Source organism: Zonotrichia leucophrys, chromosome 8 (assembly GCF_028769735.1).
Source record: "Zonotrichia leucophrys gambelii isolate GWCS_2022_RI chromosome 8, RI_Zleu_2.0, whole genome shotgun sequence".
Taxonomy (NCBI): domain Eukaryota; kingdom Metazoa; phylum Chordata; class Aves; order Passeriformes; family Passerellidae; genus Zonotrichia; species Zonotrichia leucophrys.
This window is the reverse complement of record NC_088178.1, coordinates 3,474,723-3,494,024: the sequence shown is the minus strand read 5'-3', so window position 1 is coordinate 3,494,024 and position 19,302 is coordinate 3,474,723. Positions and strand designations below refer to the sequence as shown.

At 53.0% G+C, this 19,302-nt stretch overlaps 1 protein-coding gene across 2 annotated transcripts in view; it reads right to left on the bottom strand.

Moving 5' to 3' along the window:
• Positions 1-19,302, bottom strand: part of LOC135450931 (ADAMTS-like protein 2) — a 20,099-nt gene extending 797 nt beyond the window's left edge. For both annotated transcript variants that reach the window (XM_064719599.1, XM_064719600.1), the window contains exons 1-17: positions 19,225-19,302; positions 13,001-13,143; positions 10,867-10,942; positions 10,251-10,353; positions 9,470-9,615; positions 9,139-9,262; positions 7,810-7,890; positions 7,323-7,498; positions 6,640-7,069; positions 5,562-5,970; positions 4,747-4,853; positions 4,444-4,570; positions 3,909-4,122; positions 3,194-3,349; positions 2,652-2,822; positions 891-1,067; positions 63-207 (exon numbers count right to left, since the gene is read on the bottom strand). In XM_064719599.1, coding sequence (XP_064575669.1) covers positions 63-207; positions 891-1,067; positions 2,652-2,822; positions 3,194-3,349; positions 3,909-4,122; positions 4,444-4,570; positions 4,747-4,853; positions 5,562-5,970; positions 6,640-7,069; positions 7,323-7,498; positions 7,810-7,890; positions 9,139-9,262; positions 9,470-9,615; positions 10,251-10,353; positions 10,867-10,942; positions 13,001-13,143; positions 19,225-19,302 — 2,863 coding nt within the window. The remainder of the gene's footprint in view (positions 1-62; positions 208-890; positions 1,068-2,651; positions 2,823-3,193; positions 3,350-3,908; positions 4,123-4,443; positions 4,571-4,746; positions 4,854-5,561; positions 5,971-6,639; positions 7,070-7,322; positions 7,499-7,809; positions 7,891-9,138; positions 9,263-9,469; positions 9,616-10,250; positions 10,354-10,866; positions 10,943-13,000; positions 13,144-19,224) is intronic.

The window sequence follows — 19,302 nt, the reverse complement described above, 5'->3', positions numbered from 1 at the left end:
CCAGCATGGACATCAGGGACAAAGCCATGGGCTCCTCCACCTCCCTGCCCTCCCGGACGTACCTGGTGCCTCCGTGGGGCAGGGCTGGAGTTGGCACATCTGCCTGGCCTCTGGCTTGGCCGCGGGGTCACAGCCCTGAGCCAGCGCCTCCCCCTGGTAGCATTTCACCTCCCGCAGGCGCACGCCAGCACCGCACGTCTTGCTGCACTGCCGGGGTCAAGAAACAGCAGAGAGAGCATGAGAGGCATTTTCTGGTTTTCTACAGCTCCCAAGTTCTTTGCCCTACTGAGGTCTCCCAATCCCTGCTTTGGATGCTGTTCTCGAGGAAGTTTGGGTCAGATGCCACACTGATCTCAAACTTACTCTCCCTTTTTCTTTTTGCTGGAGGAAAGCATCCCTGAGTTGGGGTTGGGGCAGAACAAGAGAGAGTTTGCTTTTTATCTCTTTGCTGCAGCTCAGAATTGAATGCAGCTCCATTTTTGTTTGGAGCATTGATGCTGTGACAGAAAATGGAGAAAATGGCTGCTATAAGCCAGACACAGCTCCCCAGTCTTCCCATACCCTAAATGTTCACCAGTTACTATTAAGGGAAAGAGGAAAAGACAAAACATAGACTTCTGGAAGTAGAGGAGACATTATTATCCTGAATGCTTGGAGTGTGGTGGATGCTCTTCTTGAGGCAATAACCCCCATGCTGCAAGATTTTCTCCAGCCTGTGTGTGCCAGTCTCTCATCAAGCTGCCTGTTCTGCAGAAGAGCAGAACTTGGGGTCCCATCCAGACTAAGATCCTTGGCAGAGCAGGCCGCCAGAGAGCCTCAGCACAGGTCCTGCTCCACCAACCAGGGCTCCGAGGACCCCCCTTCCCCTTCCCCACCACCCCCAGCCCTACCTGGGACCAGGAGGTGGTGAACCACGTTGAACACGGCCTCCTGAAGCAGACAGCTTGTTCCTCAGGCTTTGGAGAGGTCTCACAGCGTTTCTCAGGGTACTCCCTGTACAGCCCGTTCTCCAGGCCCACGCACAGCACCAGCCGGGTCTTCACCCCTCGCCCACAGCTGGCGTCACACTGCGAGGGAACAGAGCAGCCTGGTGACAAATGGTGCTCCAGCTTCAGGCAACAGGGCATTCTGCTCAGAAGGAAGGCTTAATGCCTGTGCTAACACCAGTCTGACAGAGGAAGTGCTGCCCAGGCCACAGGAGCAGGGACAGATGCTGGTAATTAGTGTTCAGCTGAGCTCACCTTGGCTGGCCTCGAGAGCAGCTACCACAGGGCGCCTGGAGCAGAGCTAAGACTGCAAGAGGCTGTTCCTGTCTTATTTTATGTGTAGCTCTGCTCTGAAAATCCAGATAGCAAATGCATGTAGCAACCTACATCTTGGAGTCCTGCCAAGCTTTCTGTGGGCCCAAGGGGACCCAAGTGGTGCAGTGCAGGTGATGTGCACAGACAAGCACTGCTGAACCCAGAGCTGTGCAGGCTGAGCTGGGAGGGCTCTCTCCCTCAGGACACCACCAGGAAAAGCAGCAGGAGGCAGGATCTGCTCCCTGATGCCCATGCAGGCAGTTGCCAATTTGAGATTTCACTGCTTTGAGTCTTTTTTTCACCACAGCAGGGCCAGCACAACTGGCTTGCAGCTGCCCTTAGTCATCCTGAAAGCTCAGAGCTCATCAGTGGAGAAACACAGCAAAGAAGCTGGCATGAGCAAAGGTGGAGAGCTCAGCTGGTCTTTCAGAGCTCTCATGAGTTTCACAGCCAGGTCACAGCTGAAAATGGCACTTCAGGACTGTGTGTGACCCACAGGGAGGGCTACAGAACCGCCAGGTTTAACCAGCCTGTGCTTGTTACTGGTGCTGGAGGAGGCTCAGCTGAATGCAGTCAGCAGCTATAAAGGGAGCAAAGTGAGAAGAGAGGCTTAGCCATGATTGGAGGGAGGAGAGCTTGGCTGCTTCCCACATTTCCTAGAAACCTTCTTCCTTAGTGCTATGTGGATCCCTGTTTTGCTCAAGATTTCAAAGAAAAAGCCCAAGCCTCACAACTGACTCAGTGTGTTTCATTGGATACTCTGGGATTTGGATCAGCATGTTTTGGGAAGCATGAAGTCTTTTGGCCTTGAGCAACAGAAAAAAAGTAAAAAGATGTGCAGAGCCTGAGTGTTGAGGGGAACAGAGCACCTGGACCACGTTCACTGGAGTGTAATCCCTGAAGCAAGTACACTGTTATGGTCTGGATGTGAGTTCCAGCACAGGATCTGCGTTGTGGTTCAGGTTTACCTCCAGCTACTACTTATCAGAGACTAAGCCGGTTTTGTTTAGAATTTCTCTTTGCTGATGAGAAACTCGTGTCCTCTGGGGGTGAGTGAACACAGCTTTACTGAGCAGCCAGGTGGGAGCAGTTTCCTCAAGGTATTGCTGCCCTCCCGTGGAGCTCCTTGGGAAGGCAGCAAATGCCACGAACTTTGGGGTTCTTACAGGGTATGGCAGGGACAAGCTGGGATATTCACTGCTCCTTCCCTCTTTCTCAAAGGAGCTGGGACAAGGATACAGATCCATGCCTGGAGGTACAGCCGTGCTCTGCCAAGGGAACCAAGCTCCCACCGCATCCTGTGGGATACGGGGTGGAAAGGAGCTCTGAGGACACAGAGCTTGGCTTTACCTGCTCCCACTCCTGCTCCAGCCAGTGTGCAGGGCAGTTCTTGTCTCCACACGGGTGGACAGCCAGGGGCTTGGTGGCCGGGTCACACTGCGAGCTGGAGATCACCTTGCCCTCCAGGTTGCGACACGCGATGAAGCGGCTCATGCGCCCCTCGCCACACGAACCTGAGCACTTGGAGAGCAAAAGGCATTTAGACACATCAGAAAGCAGGGAATTGGACAGGGCAGGGTTGGGGGTGCCTGCAGAGTTGAGTCCAGCCCTGACACTGGGACTGTTGCACTGGATCCCAAGGGGCTTCAGATGTTCATGTAGTAAGGCTCTTCCATTCTCCAGGTACCGTGAGCTTCCCAAATTATTGACTAGAGCCCAGCTCACAGTTAACCAAAATACACAGCAAGGAGAGCGAAAACCAAGGGTTATTTTAGTTTCTGTAGCTTGGCCCTGCCCGGGGAGAGCCGACAGAGATGTGCAGCAGGTCTGCCCAGGCGCTCCCCGCCTGCAGCCCAGCGCTGGGTGCCAGGCCGCGGCCCGGCCGCACTCACCGGGCCCCAGTCGGAGGCGGTCCAGCGGCGGTCGCAGGGCGGGCCCGTGCACTCCCTCTCGCTGCTGGGCCTGCGGGACTCATCGCACAGCGGAGCTTCCACGGAGCAGCGCACCTCGCGTTTCATGGTCCCGGCCGCGCCGCACCGCGCCGAGCACTGCAAGGAACACAGAGAGTCAGCACGGAGCAAGGTGGGGAAGCGGCTGTGCCGCCTCCTGTTTTCCTCCTGCTGCTGTAGGAGGGAGGGGAAGGGCCCCAGGGACAGAAAAAAGTGTCTGCCTCTGTGTCCACCTCTACCTTTGCTGCTTATTTTTTTTGGGACTCAGAGCTCCCACACATCAATGGGCTGATGCCTAAACTGCTGTTTAAAGTCACTGGGCCACAACCAGAGCAGTCAGTCAAAGGGACTGCAGTGGACTTTTAGTTTTTTTGTATCTCCATGGTAGTTTTCCAATTGTCCCTCAGTTTGAATCCTCCAGAAGAGGAAGCTTCTTGCTGGCAGGGCTTTCACTTGGTCACTGTCCTGCTTTAGAAGTTACCTTAGAAAAAATGTTTTGCAATGGACTTTGTCTGCAAAGTCCAGCTACAGATAAAGGCACTCTTTGTGGAGAACCAGGGTGCAGTTGGCCAGGGGCTTCCTCAGCACCCAACACTTGCAAGCCACCTTCCTCCAGCCCCCCCAGCCCTGGCTGCTCAGCTCTGGGAGCAAAGCCTACCTCGGACCACTCGGAGAGCTCCCACTGGGGCCCACAGGCCTTGTTCTTGCAGGCTTTCCTCTCCATGGGCCTGGCCAGCCCCGCTGCCTCGCACAGATCATCGTACACGGAGCTGTCAAAGCCCGGTGCCAGCATCTTCCAGCAGCGCACGGTGCGGTACTGGGAGCCCTCGCCGCAGGTCCGCGAGCACTCGCTCCACCGGCTGGTCTCCCACCTCCACGAGCAGAGGAAGCACAAAGGAACACCACGTAAGGGGGACCAGGGGCATGGGGTGGCAGAAACACAGGTTACACACCCAGGGCTCCCTCACACAGCAGCTGCTGCTGTGGCTTTGCTCATCACGTCTGTTCATGAGTAAATGTGGTGCTGGCCTTTAGCAGGGTCCCAAATTCTTCCCCTCTTTTTGCTTACAAGGGGATATGAGGTCTTGTTAGTTTAAGGAGACCTTTCAGCCCAAAAATGGCTGTATGCCTTGAGCAGAAGGTGATCCTTAGAAAGGTATCTCCTGTGGACAGCTGATGTCACTCCCACTCACCTAGGCTGGCAGTCTCTCCCTGTGCAAAATTCATGGGTGGGTTCTGGTCGGGTCAGGGCGTCACAGTAGGATTCATCCACTTCCACTCCATCGTAGCGCACACACATGGCATAGGAGGTGCTGATACCTGCTGGGCCAGCAACACCCTCAGCCGTGCTCCATCAGAGCCAAGAGCCTCCTCCCAGCAGCACTGAACAGCTGGAGTGCTCACTGCATCTGAAACTCTCCCTGTCATATAAAGAAACACCAGGATTCTCTCCCTCAGCAGCCCAAAAGCACCTCACTTGATGAAGCCAAACCTACCTGAAGTGCAGGTGGAGCTGCAGGGGGCATAAGCTGAGACTTTCCAGCGATACATGTCAGCCAGGCTGATGTCATCGTGGCCCACGGGGCTCACATCAAACTCATTGCTGTGGAAAAAGGAAGTGGTGTGAGCTAAAAATGAAAAAAATTGCTGCAAACATGAAATATAGGGAAATTCCTCCTTGCTGTCTTTGAAGGTGGAAAGAAAGCCAGTGTTTCTGCTTTCCATTTCCCCCACCTTGGGCATGGCAAATCACTGATGAACAGAGAGTGCAAAGCCTTGATCCACCTCCTGAATTCAACTAGCAAGGAGGAAGCATCATTCATAGTGAGTCTTTGTTATATCATGGCTTGCCAACCATGGGGTGCCCTCAGCCTCAGCTTGTACCTCACCTTGAGGCATGATTTGAGTTGGAAAGAGAAGCTCAAGCAAGGTTCCTCTCATATAATGTAGTGGGGAGAGTTCATATGTGCCTTGTCAGAAATATTTAAAAGCTGGTCCTCAGTCTCCTGACAGATGTTTACAGAAGCTTATGTGCCCAGAAAAATAGGACAGGAAGGGACATGATGGATATGTGGCATCCTGTAGATTCTTGGCTTTGTTTACAGCCACACCAGGTCCTTCAGCACCATTTAAATGGACCCTGAAATATATTCCAGGAGCTCTGTGTCGGGCCAGTTGTAACAATCAGTCTGGAGGAAGCACCTACAGCAGCTTCCATGGATAGACACTGGTGAGTGGAGACATCAGGGACAGCAGGGGACTGGCTTGCCCTCCCTCCCCAGCCAACCATGCCCAGGAAATCAGGTGCCACCTTTCAGTGCCAGGGGCTCGCAGGGGCTCTGCCTGGCTGCTGTTGGCGGTGGGGCTGGCCCCGAGCAGAGGGCTCTGCGCAGATGCCATCGTGCTGGAGTTGGCTGCTTCCCCCTGGCTCCCAGCAAGCACCTCCACCTTCAGCTCCTCCAGCGAGTTCTTGCGAGCCAGGGCTCTGTGGAGGCCCTGTGGCCAGTGGGGCCAGAGCCTGGCCGTGGCGTTCCTGGGGGCCAGCCTGGCTGCCAGGGGCTGCAGCTCCCTGCAGAAGGCGGCGTTGTGGGGGTCTCGGTGGCAGAGGCGCCTGAAGAGACGGAGCCTGGAGGACGTCCCACGGCTCTTCTCCGACAGCTCGGGCCTCCTCATGCTGTAGGGCACAGCTGTGCTGATGGAGATTTGGTTGAACCTGAGAGCTGGAATTAAGATACAAGCTTTAACTATATGGGATGGCTTGTACTTTAGGCAAAAAACATTCAGTGTTCAGCCTAAAAATCAAAAGATTTCTACCAGGGAGCATCAGCAGGCTTTAATTACCTCAGCCAAGCCCTTACTCTGTCCACCCACTACTCTGGAGCCCCATTTAAGCTCCAGTCTGGGCCTTTGGTATTGGGGGCACAGTGCTGCATGTGTTCTTATCCTGAATTGTTGTATGGCTCTCCTAGAGAAGTCTCAGATTTGACTTGTCCAGTGATGATCACTGGACTGTTGCCAGGCCCTGTTGCTGTCACTGCCCTACCTGCCAAGCTCAGGCCCCAAGTGAGTGCTCTGCCTAATCCATATTACAGGATCACAGAACCACAGAATGAACCCAGATTAGAAAAGACCTTTGAGATCATCAAGTCCAACCTATGACCTAACACCTCCTCCCTGTGGCCTTCCTCTCTCAGCCTCCCCTTTCCTCACAGAGCTACTGGCCTACAGACCTGAGCTCCTCCTGCTCCCTGACAGTTTCCATCCCACTATTTACCATCCTTCTCTCCTGTTCACCCTGATGCTAAAGGCACCTCAGATTTCAAGAAGACCACTGCAGAATGTCTGCTTCCACTCAATACAACGGGGGAAGGACAAACAAAGCAACCAACCCAACTCTGTTTCTCCACCAACTGCTGCTGCTTCCTCCTCCTCTTCCTCTCCTGCTGTGTTTGCATGGTAGACCTGTCTGATCTGAAAGTCGTACTTCTCCTTCTCTTCACTTTGTTCCCAGCCCCAGTCCTGGGTCTGACTAGTGGAGTTGGTCTGGAAGAAGTGTGGGGGACCAAAGTCTAAATCTTCTTGCCCTTCCCTTAGAGGAAGCTGTTCACTGGTGTCTTCTGGTGACAGGGAGAGCCACGTGGCATTGAAGTCTGTCTGGGCAGCTCTGGAGTTGGCTGGAATGGGATGGCTCTGGCTGGTCCCTGGTAGGTGGTGGTAGAGAGGCCTGGCAAGAGCAGGGGCTGCAGTTCGGAGGGGCGGTGTCCGTGGCACTGTGTAGTCGTAAGTTATGTGAGGCATTTTCCCATTAAAGTTATAGTACTGGAGGAAATGGGGAAAGAAAACAAAACTGTTTTTATTTTAAGGGTATGAATTTCCCAAAAGCCTTTTCTAGCCACATCTGTTTGGTGATGGTTGTTAAGAGAAGACAGCATCCTCATAAATCCAAAAAGAAAGCTCCCACCCACCTGCCTGGCTTCCTCAACCCACCTACACCCAGGTTTGGCTTGGGAACCAGGTTATACCCCTGTTATCTGAGGGAAGCAGGAAACCCTAAGGCTGGTTCCCCACATACCATGGCATTCAGAGACTGGTTGGTGGGCCCATGAGCTATGATGTACTCCAGCCCATCCGAGTTCAGGCTCGAGGGCCGCCGGTACTTGAAGACGGTGCCGGCCACCCTGAAGTTCTGAGGGTTGTCAATGGCAGAGTTGCCGTTGAAGAAGAAATGTCCAGATTCATCAGCAAGTGCTTCAAAGAGAGAGAAAACAGACAAATGGGACATTCTGCAGAGCTCTGGCACTAAGGAGAGCAAAGAGCCCATGAATGAGGAAAGCCCAGCAGAAACAGAACCCCAGGCCCTGCCCATAGCCAGCTTGGGTTCCAAAGATCTCTCCTGGCACTGGAGATGTGGTGGCCTTGGTTTTTGGAGAGATGAAGCACCCATGTAGCTGCCCTGGAGGAAATGCTCTCTCACAGCATAGGTGGGAGTGCAGACAGCCTCCTCCCAGCTCCCAGGCAGCTGAACTGGGGTCTCCACACCCATCAGCTCCTGTGCTCACCCAGGATGTTTTCTGTTTTCCTGCGCTCGATGATGAGGATGTCTGTGGCACCAGCAGGGATGTTGGTGATGAACACATAACCTGAGGAACAGAACAGAGCATGAGGAGACTCCCAGGGCAGAATAAAAAGGTCTGGGTGGGAAAAGCAGCTCATGGGACGAGTGTGTTTGTAGGGAGGCAGCACTGCCCTTCAGGAGCAGGGTGCCAAGGACCTAAATGCACATTGCACCAGTCTGTGAGCTCTCATCCCAGATCTCTGCAATCCCATTAACAGATCACCATTACAGATGTCAGTCTGAGCACTGCTGGGCTTGGAGTCGGGAAGGAACTGCACAAGGAAACAGTCTGGCTTTGGGGGTGTGGATGCTTTCACACTCTTTCTGGCAAGAGCACAGAAAAAAAGCTTAGTAGTGATCAGGGCTGATGCTGAACAGAGGGTGGAAAAAGAGCATAGGTCCCCTCAGCTCCTGACTCCATGGAATTTGTCTCAGGAGTAACATAAAAGTTGACCTTTAAAGGGAGAGGAAATAAGAGGCTTTTAAAGTTGCATGGTTTGGCAGTTTGTCTTTCCCGCTGGAAACGCAGGTCCTGTCTGTTCTGTAAGATATTATGAGGGCTGGAATGGGAGCCCAAAACTTTTCCCATACTGCTGCAAGGGGTAAGACCATTACCCCTGCCCTGGAAAGGGGCCTGAGTGCTTTTCTAGGCTGCTGTTTGCAGGGAGTGAGGCAAACTAGTGAAACAACATCAGTGTGAAATGTTGTTCCAAAACATCCTCAAACCACAGTTCATTAATTACTAATGAGCATACCACAGTCCATTCCTGCTGTGGTTGGAGGACAGGGCCACCAGGCTGCAGGGAACCTCAGCCCTATTTCAGAGGGGTCTGTCCCTCAGCTGTGCCAGCCACAGGGCTGGGGAAAGCAGGAGATTAAATGCAGGTTGAAAAAATGCTGTGACCCTCATCATAGCTTAGGTTTCAGATGAACACGTAGCACAAATAAAAGAAGATTCATTGATCTCTTCACATTATCTGAGGTGGGCGAGATGCCAAAATCAATAGGAACAAATAGATCCCCAGCTGCTTCCTATTCTAAACAGGTGAAGGGAAACCTTACCAGCCTAATATAGAGCACATCAAACCACTCTCCTCTGATGATTAAGTGAGAAGGACAAAACACAGGCGTTTAAGCAGGGCTGGTGGCACACCTCAACTCTTTCCACCAAGCAGCTGGGAAAGCTCCTACCCACGTTCAAGCCAGTCCCCCTCCATGCCAGCTGGTGGTGAGAAGCAGCAGGTGAAGTCTCCAGACTGGTAGCAGGGAGTACCTATCTGTGAGATTGCCTTTCGGAAGGTGCCCGAGACACGGTGGCAAGTGCTGCCGTCCCCTCCACACACCCTGCATCTGTCCATGGTCCGGGCCGAGTACAGGCTCCCATCGCACCCAACTGGCTGCAAAGCACAAAACAAGAGAGGGTTTCCTGGGCCAGCTTATCTCCACAGGGGCAGGGTCTTCCCCTGAGTGCTCTTCTGGGGGGTTGTAATGAATGAATCCAATGTGAGGCCTCTGTTTCCATTCCCCTCGCTTTGTGCTGACCAGGAGGTCCAGCCATGCAAGTGAAATCCCAATTTCTCTACTGCTTCCTGCCAGGGCCTCACCTCACACTTCCCATTGATGCAGACCCCTTGGTAGGTCCTGTCCTTGCAGGAGGTCCCATCCTGTGCTCGGGCCATCAGCTGCCTCTCTCCACTGCGGGTGGTGCACTGCAGGTCGCAGGGCTTGTTGGAGATGCTGGTGTAGTCATCTGCAGGGACAGAGGCACAGGGTCACCAGGCAGCTCAAGGGGGACCTTCCCCTTGTCCCTGCTGATGGTTTGATGCCACCCTGGATGTTCCTGCCACTTGCAAGGACACCCCAAGGCCACGGATTTTACAGCAGCGAAGGGGTCACAGTGTGAGGCTGCACTGGGGACTGTGCCAAGCAGAAATATTTCCTGCTGGCAAACCCTCTTCCTGCCATGCCCTTGTAGTGCCATCACTGTGCCCAACATGGGAATGTGCACCAGCAGATCCCAGGCCACACATAAATGCACATAAAAGAATAAAACCAGGGTTGTTAGAGGGGCACTGACTCTGTGGGCTGGTGGCCAGCTCTGCCCTGTTCACCTGAGCAGCTGCAGATGTTCCATGTCCCCTTGGCAGCTAATGGAAAAACAGGTGAGTCCAGAAACAGGGTAATATCTCAGGTGAACTCAGTCTGGGCTTCAAGGGCCAACTGGACACCCATGTGAAGTCACTGTGTGGGAAATGGATGAGCAACCTGTTCAGAGCAACCCAGAGCATCCATCCCTTGTCCCCTAGGACTTTACTTTTCTGTGCCCAAGAAGATCCTGTGGGTGTTTTCTAACCCTCACCCCTGGTGTGAAGTTATGAAACCCACCTGGATAGAGGGGCATCCAGTGGTAATAGTGCTTCCCAAAGGCTTTGGCATTGAAGCTGGAGCACTGCTGCTGCTTGAAGCTTGCTGTGTTGGCTGGGCAGGGCTATGGAGGGAATAAATGCAATCAAAAAGCTCCCTATCTATCTCACAGCCATTCTTGTGACAGCTGCTCCATCCTTGCAGGATGAAAATGCCCTGTCCGCCCTGGAAGGAAGTGGTGATGGGCTTGGAGGTCCCCTAAGAGAGGCAGAAAGGCCAGGCCTTCATTGCCAAGGGCCTCTCAAACAGCTGCATTTAACAGCCCTGCAAAAATTCCTCCCAGCAATGGGAAAAGCAGCAGCAAGAAAAGCACACTGGAAAAACTTCATCCCTCCCCTCACCCAACAACAAATATGCTTTTACATCCTTTTGTCCCATCTCCCAGTCCCAAAGAACAGAGCCCATCTCCCACATCCTCAGACACACCATCCACCACCCCAGGAGAGGATCATATCCCTTCTCTCCATCCTGAGGGACCAATCCCCCCCCCAGTGCTGGTGATTTTGCAGCCCCAAGTAGGACCCCCTGAGTCCCACACCCCCAGTAAGGACCAGGCAGGACTGGAAGTGGTTCCCACCTGCTGCTGGCACAGTTGGTAGTGCTTGGCTTGACCAACACACATGGTGCTGTTTGTTCCCTGGGGCATCTGGAGCCTGAAAAGCAGAAGTTTCCTGACATGAGCTGGAGGTCTGTGAATACCCAGGCACTGAGGATGACACAGGAGTCAGGCCTGACTTAAGTGGGAGGAACAAGGCAAGTGTTTCACCAGAACTTTCTGGATCTAGACTGGCCAACATCTCCTCTGAAACACATCTTCAGTGCTTTAAGGGGGGATGTGACTTTAGGCTGGGTTTGTTTTGGGGTAGGTTGAGCAGACAGGGAGCAATTGCAGTATTGGCACCCCTGTGTCCTTCAGCTCTGAACTCCAGAAGGACTGATGTGACCAAAAGACAACAGAACCTGATGGTCCATCCCTCCTATGGATGTGCCCAGGACTTGCAGTGACTGGGGGAGGTGATTTCAGAATCCAGTGTGCAACAGGCAGAGAGTCTGTGCACAGAATCCACTAATCCACTCTGCAATAGCCAGGGGGACTGGCCACCCCAACAGATGATCAGAGAAGGCTTGGTACAGGTGATGAGCCAAAACCATAGCAATTTCTCAACACTGGAATCTTTCACTCTGGCCATTGTGAGCTCTCCAGGAGATACTGATGCAAAGACAGAAATAATTCTTGAAAGCTGTGCAGATATATGGAGAGTGGCTGAGAGCACAGGTTAAGGCAATGCTGTAATGATATGCAAAATAATTTAGGCAGTGTGTAAAGACCTGCAGCAGACAATGTGTAAACAGCATTGGGAACTGAGGCTACAAGAACACCACAAGCAGATTCAGGCTGGCCTGGCTGGAGGTACAGCAGCTGTCCCTCCAAAGCAGTGCTTTACATGACACAGGCAGAGCCTGAATTTGCAGGATGACCTCAAAAGTGCTATGCCTTTCACAGGCAGAGACTTCCTGCAGATTCAGGCAGAAATTATTTCGTGGCCATACCTGGCTCTCACACTTAAGCCATTCACCTTAAAGCTGCAAAAACCTTTGGGCTGGGATTTCTCTTTTTTTTTTTTTTAATTAAATTTGATCCCTGGACTAAAACACCACAGCAAGCCCTTCCCTCCCCAGCTGTGAAGTCAAGGATAGAGCTGGCATCACATGGAGAGAAAAATCTCTCATCTGGAGGCAGGCAAAGGGCAGAAGGGCTGCTCTGGCTGTAGGGGTGCAGGACAGCCCCAGGCTCCCTCCCTGTGCTGTTCCCCACTGCTTTCCCAGGGTGCTGGAGAGGAGCAGCAGCAGCAGAGACATGCAGAGGGAAGGTCCCACAGCACATCTGTACCTTCACCATGCTGCCAGCCAGCTCACCAAAAAGGAGTTTTTTGCTGCAGGAGGGAGGGCAGGCTGGGGGCCCTGGTCTGAGTTGCTCTGCTCAGGAGTGCATTCACGCAGAAGGGAAAGCTGGCTGTGCTGCAGGGTGCCTGCTCTCATTAACAGCCACAGCCTGGGCAGCAGGGCACAGAGCTGCCAGAGGACCAGCAGGAGGAGGGGGAGTTGGTGGCAAGGTAGCCCAGAGGAGAGCAGAAGTTCAGGCAGCTGCAGTTCCCCTGCTCTCCCCACTCCCACTGATCCCAGCACTGTTACAGCTGCAGGGGACAAATGCAGATGCTTCCAGGTGACAGCCAGATAAATGACAGAGGGGACAAATCTTGCCAGCTCTGCAGGGAATAAAGAGGGGAAATTGCTGAGATGTGGCTGAGCTGGCTGCTGCCAGCAGTAAATCAAGTCCCCATAAGGTGTCTGGCAGTGTGTGCCCACAGCCTGAGCACAGGAACTGGCCACAGCAGCCATGGCAGTGAAGGTTTGTGAGGGAAAAGAGAAGAGGAACAGAGCCAGCCCATAATTCTGTCATCTTCAGGACTCCAAGAGAGGAGCAGCCCCTTGCTCCCCATCAGATAAGCCAAGCTGAGTGGGTGCCATGGGCAGCCTGTCACCTGCCCACTGCAGCGTGCTCCTCCTGTCCCCACTGCCCACACACAGCAGCTGCCGTCCTTTCCCAGGGGCCACAGAGGAGGGAACGGCTGGCCCTGCAAGCCCAGGGGGTTCAGCCCCACAGCACAGCTCTGGGGCACCCCACTGCCCTGGCCACGGCCCCAGCTCACCTCTGTGTGAGGCAGTGCCTCTCGCGGGACGCGACTCCCCCTCCACAGGAGCGCGAGCACGTGGACCAGGAGCTCCACTCTCCCCACCACTTGGTGACCTCTTCATCCCAGCTGCCAGCTCCATCTGCTGCCTCACTGCTGTCCTGACAGAAACAGAGCATTGTTAGCTGGAGCACCTGGCACCCCTCACCACCAAAGGTGCTGTCACCTGGGCGCCCCCTGAGGAACCAGCAGTGGGACAAACTCAGGGTCTGAGCCCTGTGGGGCCACACCAGGATCTCAAAATTAAAACTTCCCTCCAGGACTGAGTCCTGCATGGGAAGCAGGATGCCTTGGGGTCTCATGGGATGGAGAAGAGCTGTAGGGCTGGACATGTGTGGCAGAAACAGCAGCTGCAGCCTGGCCCCACAGCATCACTCCCAGCACAGCTCACACCTGGCTCAGGAGAGAAGAGGAAGAGCTGCAGGTCTTGGCCATGCAGGGAAGCTGGGAGAACACAGGTGTCAATCCTCAGAGCTGCATTTCCATGAAGAACCTTCCCTTTGTGACTGAAGCAGCTCAGATCCAGCTCCTCATCCTCCAGTCATTTTCAAGGGAGCTTCAGAAGTAGAGCCTCTCCCCACGAGCCCCAGTATGTTCAGAGGAGGAATGCTCCCTCTCCCAGCACACCTTGCTGGGTCTCAGCCTTTAAATTTGGCAGACCTCTGGCCCCAGGAGGGTCCTTGCAGTGGGCTGCTGCTGGCTGTGCCCCCACAATTCCCAGGAGGTAAGCAATTCCATGGTTTAGTTGGGTTTTTTTCCTGGCAGTATTTTCCTGTTTAGTGTCTGATGGTCTAAAAGCTCCCAGGGACTTTGGCAAACTTGCCTGTGCAAGAACTAAACTGCTGTTTGGTGAAACACAGCTGTGAGTAGTGTTGAGTGCAGCCCTGAGTTTAACACAGGACAGTGACTGGAAGGGATTCATCCAGCTAAAATGCCAAGTGTTTAAATATTAATGGACAAAAATTAATACTCAGTGTGTGTGAAGTGTGCTTTCTTAAAGCAAGGGCTCAGGGAAGTTGTATCAGTGCTGCTGTTAGCAAAACATGCTGGGTTTAGTTGGTTCTGCTGTAAACAACCCTCTGCAAAGCAGAACTGATGGATGGGAGAGAAAACTCTGCAGGGTTTGCTCATCTCCAAATGTGCTCTGCTCACTGCTTGGGCTGTCTCTTGGCTTTTATGCTCTTTCAGGGTGTAATAAAGCCAAAGTGCTCTTCTTTTTGTGGTGTAATTCCTGCCTGAGAACTTGTGTTTGCTCAGAGCCTGCCAGCAGAGCAGCCTCTGGGCAGAGGAGATGCAGCTGCTTTATGCAAATAGTTTTAAGTTGTAATTTAAATGGTTGAAATGTGCACAGTGCCTCTTTCTGATGGCCAACTGCTGCAGAAAAGCACTGTGTCACCTGATGCTTTGCTCTCTAGTGATTGCAATGGCTGATTTCAAAAACAAGATAACGAAACTCTTTGTTGTACTTCAGTGTTCTGGCTGGAGCTGACAGGGACCAAATGCTGTGGCCAGCAGCTGAGCTGCTCATTAGGAAAGTGAAATTAAAAGAAACAGACATGTTTTCAAAAATACCTTTTTCTGTTCTTCCAAACTATCATCTTAACCAATTTCCTATGAGAATTTTTGTCTCGCTGTGTATTATCAGACTGTAAATGGAAATTCTGACCATGCAGCTTCCACACTTAGAAAGGAAATCAACCAAAAGTCTCTCACTGTGAGGGATTTTCAGCTAAAATCTTCCCCTGACCACTCCTATGCTGCTTTGTGACACATATTTCAAGGCTGGGGTGGAAGAGCTCTTCACAGCTGTCGGGAAGGAGAATTCCAGTGATTTATCTGGTGGCTGAGTGGAGAGCTCAGCACAAAATTGATTCTCCCATAGCTGGAGGAAAAACCAAAGCTGGTGTCTCAGCCCTTCCATGAGGCACATGGGCTGCCTGGACAGCAGATAAAACCATGAGTAGCTGTAACCTACAAGGCAGTCCTGCCCTGAGAATGTTGTGATCCCAACAGGTGAGAAGGGGCAGGAGGAGAACAGGTGAAGTGAAATAATCTGCTCTGCTGATCTACCCCAGACACAAGGCAGGGTTTGTGTGTGTGGAATGGTGAGAAGCTGCAGGCTCCTTTCCAGGGTTCCTGCTCTTGGGGTGCTGTGCCTGGGTGCAAGGAGATCAGGGATGTGGGGGCACAGCTGAGGTTTGGGGGAGGTCAGCTTCCCTGCCTTTGTGAGCTGCTTTCTGTGAGAAATAGGATAGGACACATCTCTGCACTGCACCTCAGTGACAGGATGAAGATTTATTGGAAGATGCTGGTCAGGGAGATTTGTTCTTTTAATAGAAAGTGTTCTCCCATATCCATAATCCCTGCTCCTGCTTCCTCTCCGTGCTGGAGGAATCAATCACTTTTTAAGTAGATTGATTTGGCTCTCAGGTTTTCCATGACCAAGCTCCCTTGCCAGACCTTCCCTGGGAGCATTTATTTTCTTGTGTAAGCAAGGACAATGCTGAGCTGTCCCCTTGGCCATGTCCCTTATGGCTTGACTGCATCAGAGTCCTAGGCCTGGACTAGGAGTGGGAATTTCAGGTACTGGGGCAGCTGGTTCCAATCTGTGCTGAATTTATTGTATTGTCAGAAATAAGTCTGCATTGACCACAGCACACAAATGGTTCTTGTTTTTAATTGAAGATATATGCATTTTCCAAAAGTCTAGATAATAAATTAAGGGCTGTGGGACAGACTCCAGATTAGATTAACTCCTAGCTTCAGTTTCCCAAGCCTCTCATTTGTACAGAATTCACTCATCCCAAGAGTGAATTCTGGACAAATGAACCCCCCTACCCACCTACTTCTCACAGAGGAAGAAATAAAAGGGGCTGAATTTTAAACTGTTTTGCACTGTCTTGGTTATGGGAGATGCTGGAGCTGTTCTAATTTGCACTCTGCTGCAGAATCATGGAAAAGGAGCAGGCTAGAAACACCAGAGCACAGGAGATGCACAGGGCTCTGCCTAAAGGAAACATGATTGCTTAGGTGATGGGAATTTCCATCCCTAGAACAGACAGACCATATTCCAGCTCAGCCAGGTGCTCCCCACAAGAATTCCCCTGAGGTTCCTGTGCTTTGGCACCTGGTGGTTGCAGAGCTGCAGCTTTTCCTCTCTGAGGCTGACCAAGGAATTCCTGTGCCTGCACACCTGAGCTGGAGGCGATGGCAGGGCTGCCCTGGGAACCCCAACCTGCAGGGAATTTTCCAGGATAAAATGCCTCTCTCCATTCTTGCCAGTGTCACAGGAACACCACTCTCCAAGCTACTGAAAGCTCTTTCTGCCCAAGCCAAGGCCCAGCAGCTGCTTCCCCTCTCCCCCCTGCCAAACAAAGGCCGCCACAAGCAACAAATGCTCCAGCCCTGCACACAAGGGTGGGCCTGGCCTGACATCCTATCGGATTTCCAGGCGGCCTTTCTGAAGTTTAAAGGGATAAAATAAATTCTCCACTGCCTCTCTGTCATGCCCTGGATGAGCTCAGAGCTGCTCTGGCTTTCCCAGAGACCTGGGAATGGCTGCAATTACCAGTCCCCCGTGTTGCTTATTGTTGTGCCTAATCTTGAGATTCATTAGAGCCTGGAAAAAAAGCTGTCTGGGAAGAGAGACCACAAACATGCCTCCTTAATAGAGGAGCTGGGGGAAAAGCTCTCTCTGCAGCCTTGAGGGCTGGGCCACCACTGAAGGGCACAGTAGCTGTCGTAAAATGTTCTGCTCAGCCCTGTCTGAGCGTGTAGGACAACTCAAAACAGCAGCTGAAAATGAAATAAATTCTTCCCAGACCTTTTCTGGGGCTGTTAACTCTATGTCCTCTACCAGAAATTTCCACAATCCCTTTACTGAAGGGCTTCTCTCTACAGCAAACCACACCACTTAGTGAAATACTAAGTAGCTTCAGATGTCTGAATGCCTGGAATGAATGGCAGATTATTATCTGGGAATGAATGACCGTGTTCAACGCCCCTGGTTTGGGTTCCCCATCTCATTCTCTGACTAAAGCTGTGGTGATACACTCCACCAGAGCCCTGAGAAAAAAACAATAGCAGTTGCAATTATGTTGGGGTTTGTATAAAGCTATTTCTCAGCCTGTCATTGTTTTACACTATTTGTGTAGACTAAATAGTCTGTGTGAGAGATGCAATACTGGAAGCAGACACAAACCCAAATTTTCCCTAGAAAAGCTGAAATAAGGTATCTGAGGAGTTTTTCATGGGGGCAGGTATCTGAGGTGAAACAAGCAATGCAGAATAATTTTTAAGGGATCAGGAAGAACAGTAATCTGTGGGAAAATGGAAGCTTGTTAAGGATGTGGAATTGCAGCAGATAAGTAACAAAAATCTGGCCATGGAATGAGGCACAGATGAAAAGCAAATTAGAAAACCAGTGAACAGAAGTCAGTGGAGAAACTAGCAAGTTCTGTTCATAATCCTGCCATGGCAGAAAGTTCACAGGCAAGTGCTGCACGTCATTGCAGAACACTGGGTCCAAGTCAGGTCATTCCCTGCAAGCAGGACAACGCTGTTATCCTGGGGCAAGCTGCTAGAAAGGATGGAAAACTGCGCAGGGAGAGGAGGGAGTGAACATGAGACGCGTCTATCACCAGGTTCTGCAGAGGCATTGAATGGAGTTAGGAAGGAAGTTGGTTCGGAAGCTGCTTGCCCAAACTGTGGATTGATGTTTTCTGACGCTCTTTGTAAAATGTTTTATATGGACAACGGGAGGGCAGGAGGAACCACAGGTTAGTTCCCCAGTGAGCATTTTGTTTGCTGCCTTGTAGTAGAGACCCACAACAATCAGTACCAGCCACCGGGACAATTCACAGCACATCATCTGTGATCAGAGTGCTCTGTGGGGAGCAAGGGAAGCTTTCAGGATAGAGCTGGTGTGTGTTTATCCCGGGGAGCCCTCCTCCCACCTGGGGATGCCCTTGTGCAAACACAGCTGCTGGGGCAGGAGGGCACACGTGTTGATGGAGGAATCCGTCCCGGTCGGTCCCGAATGAAGGATTTCACATCTGTTTAGCCTGACCTGGCTTGCTCTGCCTGAAGCTTCTGGCTTAGCCCTGCAGCTCAGGGTAAACAGAACAGGCAGCAGATGTGCAGGGAGGTAAAAACAAAGTGGGAGTGAGACGCTTGAGCGTCAAAATTAAGACAAACCCCAGAACAGGAGACACTGCTGCTCCTCAAACCTGAGTTATCCCCAGTAAATCTGCAGTGTCTGGTCTTCTCTGTGTCTGAAACGGCTCATGTGGGATTGCTTTATCCCAGCCGTGAGTCTGGGGGTGGGAAACACAACCCAAAACCCTCTTCCTTTAGCAGAGCAGAATTCCTTAGGCAGCAAAGAAATGCGGCCGGGTTCCCCTCGAGGAAGCGGGAGCGCCGAGGCACAATGCAGGCAGTGACCCGTGCAGGCAGGGGCAGTGCCGGCGCCCCGCGAAGCCGGCATTTCTGCCGGGAACGCGGATTTCACGGGAACGGGGCCGCTCACCCCGGCTGGGGCTCGGGACCGAGACGGGACAGGCACAGGGTCTCGGTGAAACAAGTGCCCCGGGAGGAGGGCCGGGCTGAGGGCTCCTTTGTGGAGCCGAGGAGAGATGAGGGCAGCGCGGGGCGCTGATGCCTGGACAGGCACCCCATGGTTAAAGCAGCTGCCTGAAGCCGTGCTGGGGGTGGCGGGGGACACAGGGAAGGGGGAAATCTGTTTGTTTCCAGCCCTAAATTTGAGCCAGCCTTCTGCTGGGGACGAACGTGGAGGGATGGACGTGGTGGGCAGCTCCGGGCGAACCCCCAGGCAGGGAAAGGCGCCGCGCCCCCGTGGTCCCTCTGGTGATGCTGGGACCCCCTTGGTGCATCCTCACACCCCCATCAGCCTTTTGTTAGTGCCGGGCACGGCCAGCGGGCAAAGCCTGCTCCTCGGGGTCACCCTGGGGGACACGCGACAAACCCCCCTTGCCTGTGCAAGGGAGGGAAGCGCGGGGATCCCGGGAACCTGAAACCCGCGGGGAAGGACGGGCGAGGGGCCGCGCGTGGGACCCCGCTCCGTCCGTGCCTGCCCCGCCGCGCTCCCCGAGGGGAGGGAGGGAAGGAAGGGAGGGAAGGAAGGCAGGAGGGAGGGAGGGCGCGGGGGGAGGCTCGGCGCTTACCTTATCGCCCAGGGGGGCGGCGGCGCGGAGCAGAAGCAGCAGGAGGAGGAGGAGGCGGCGGCGGGGAGCGGCGGCCAT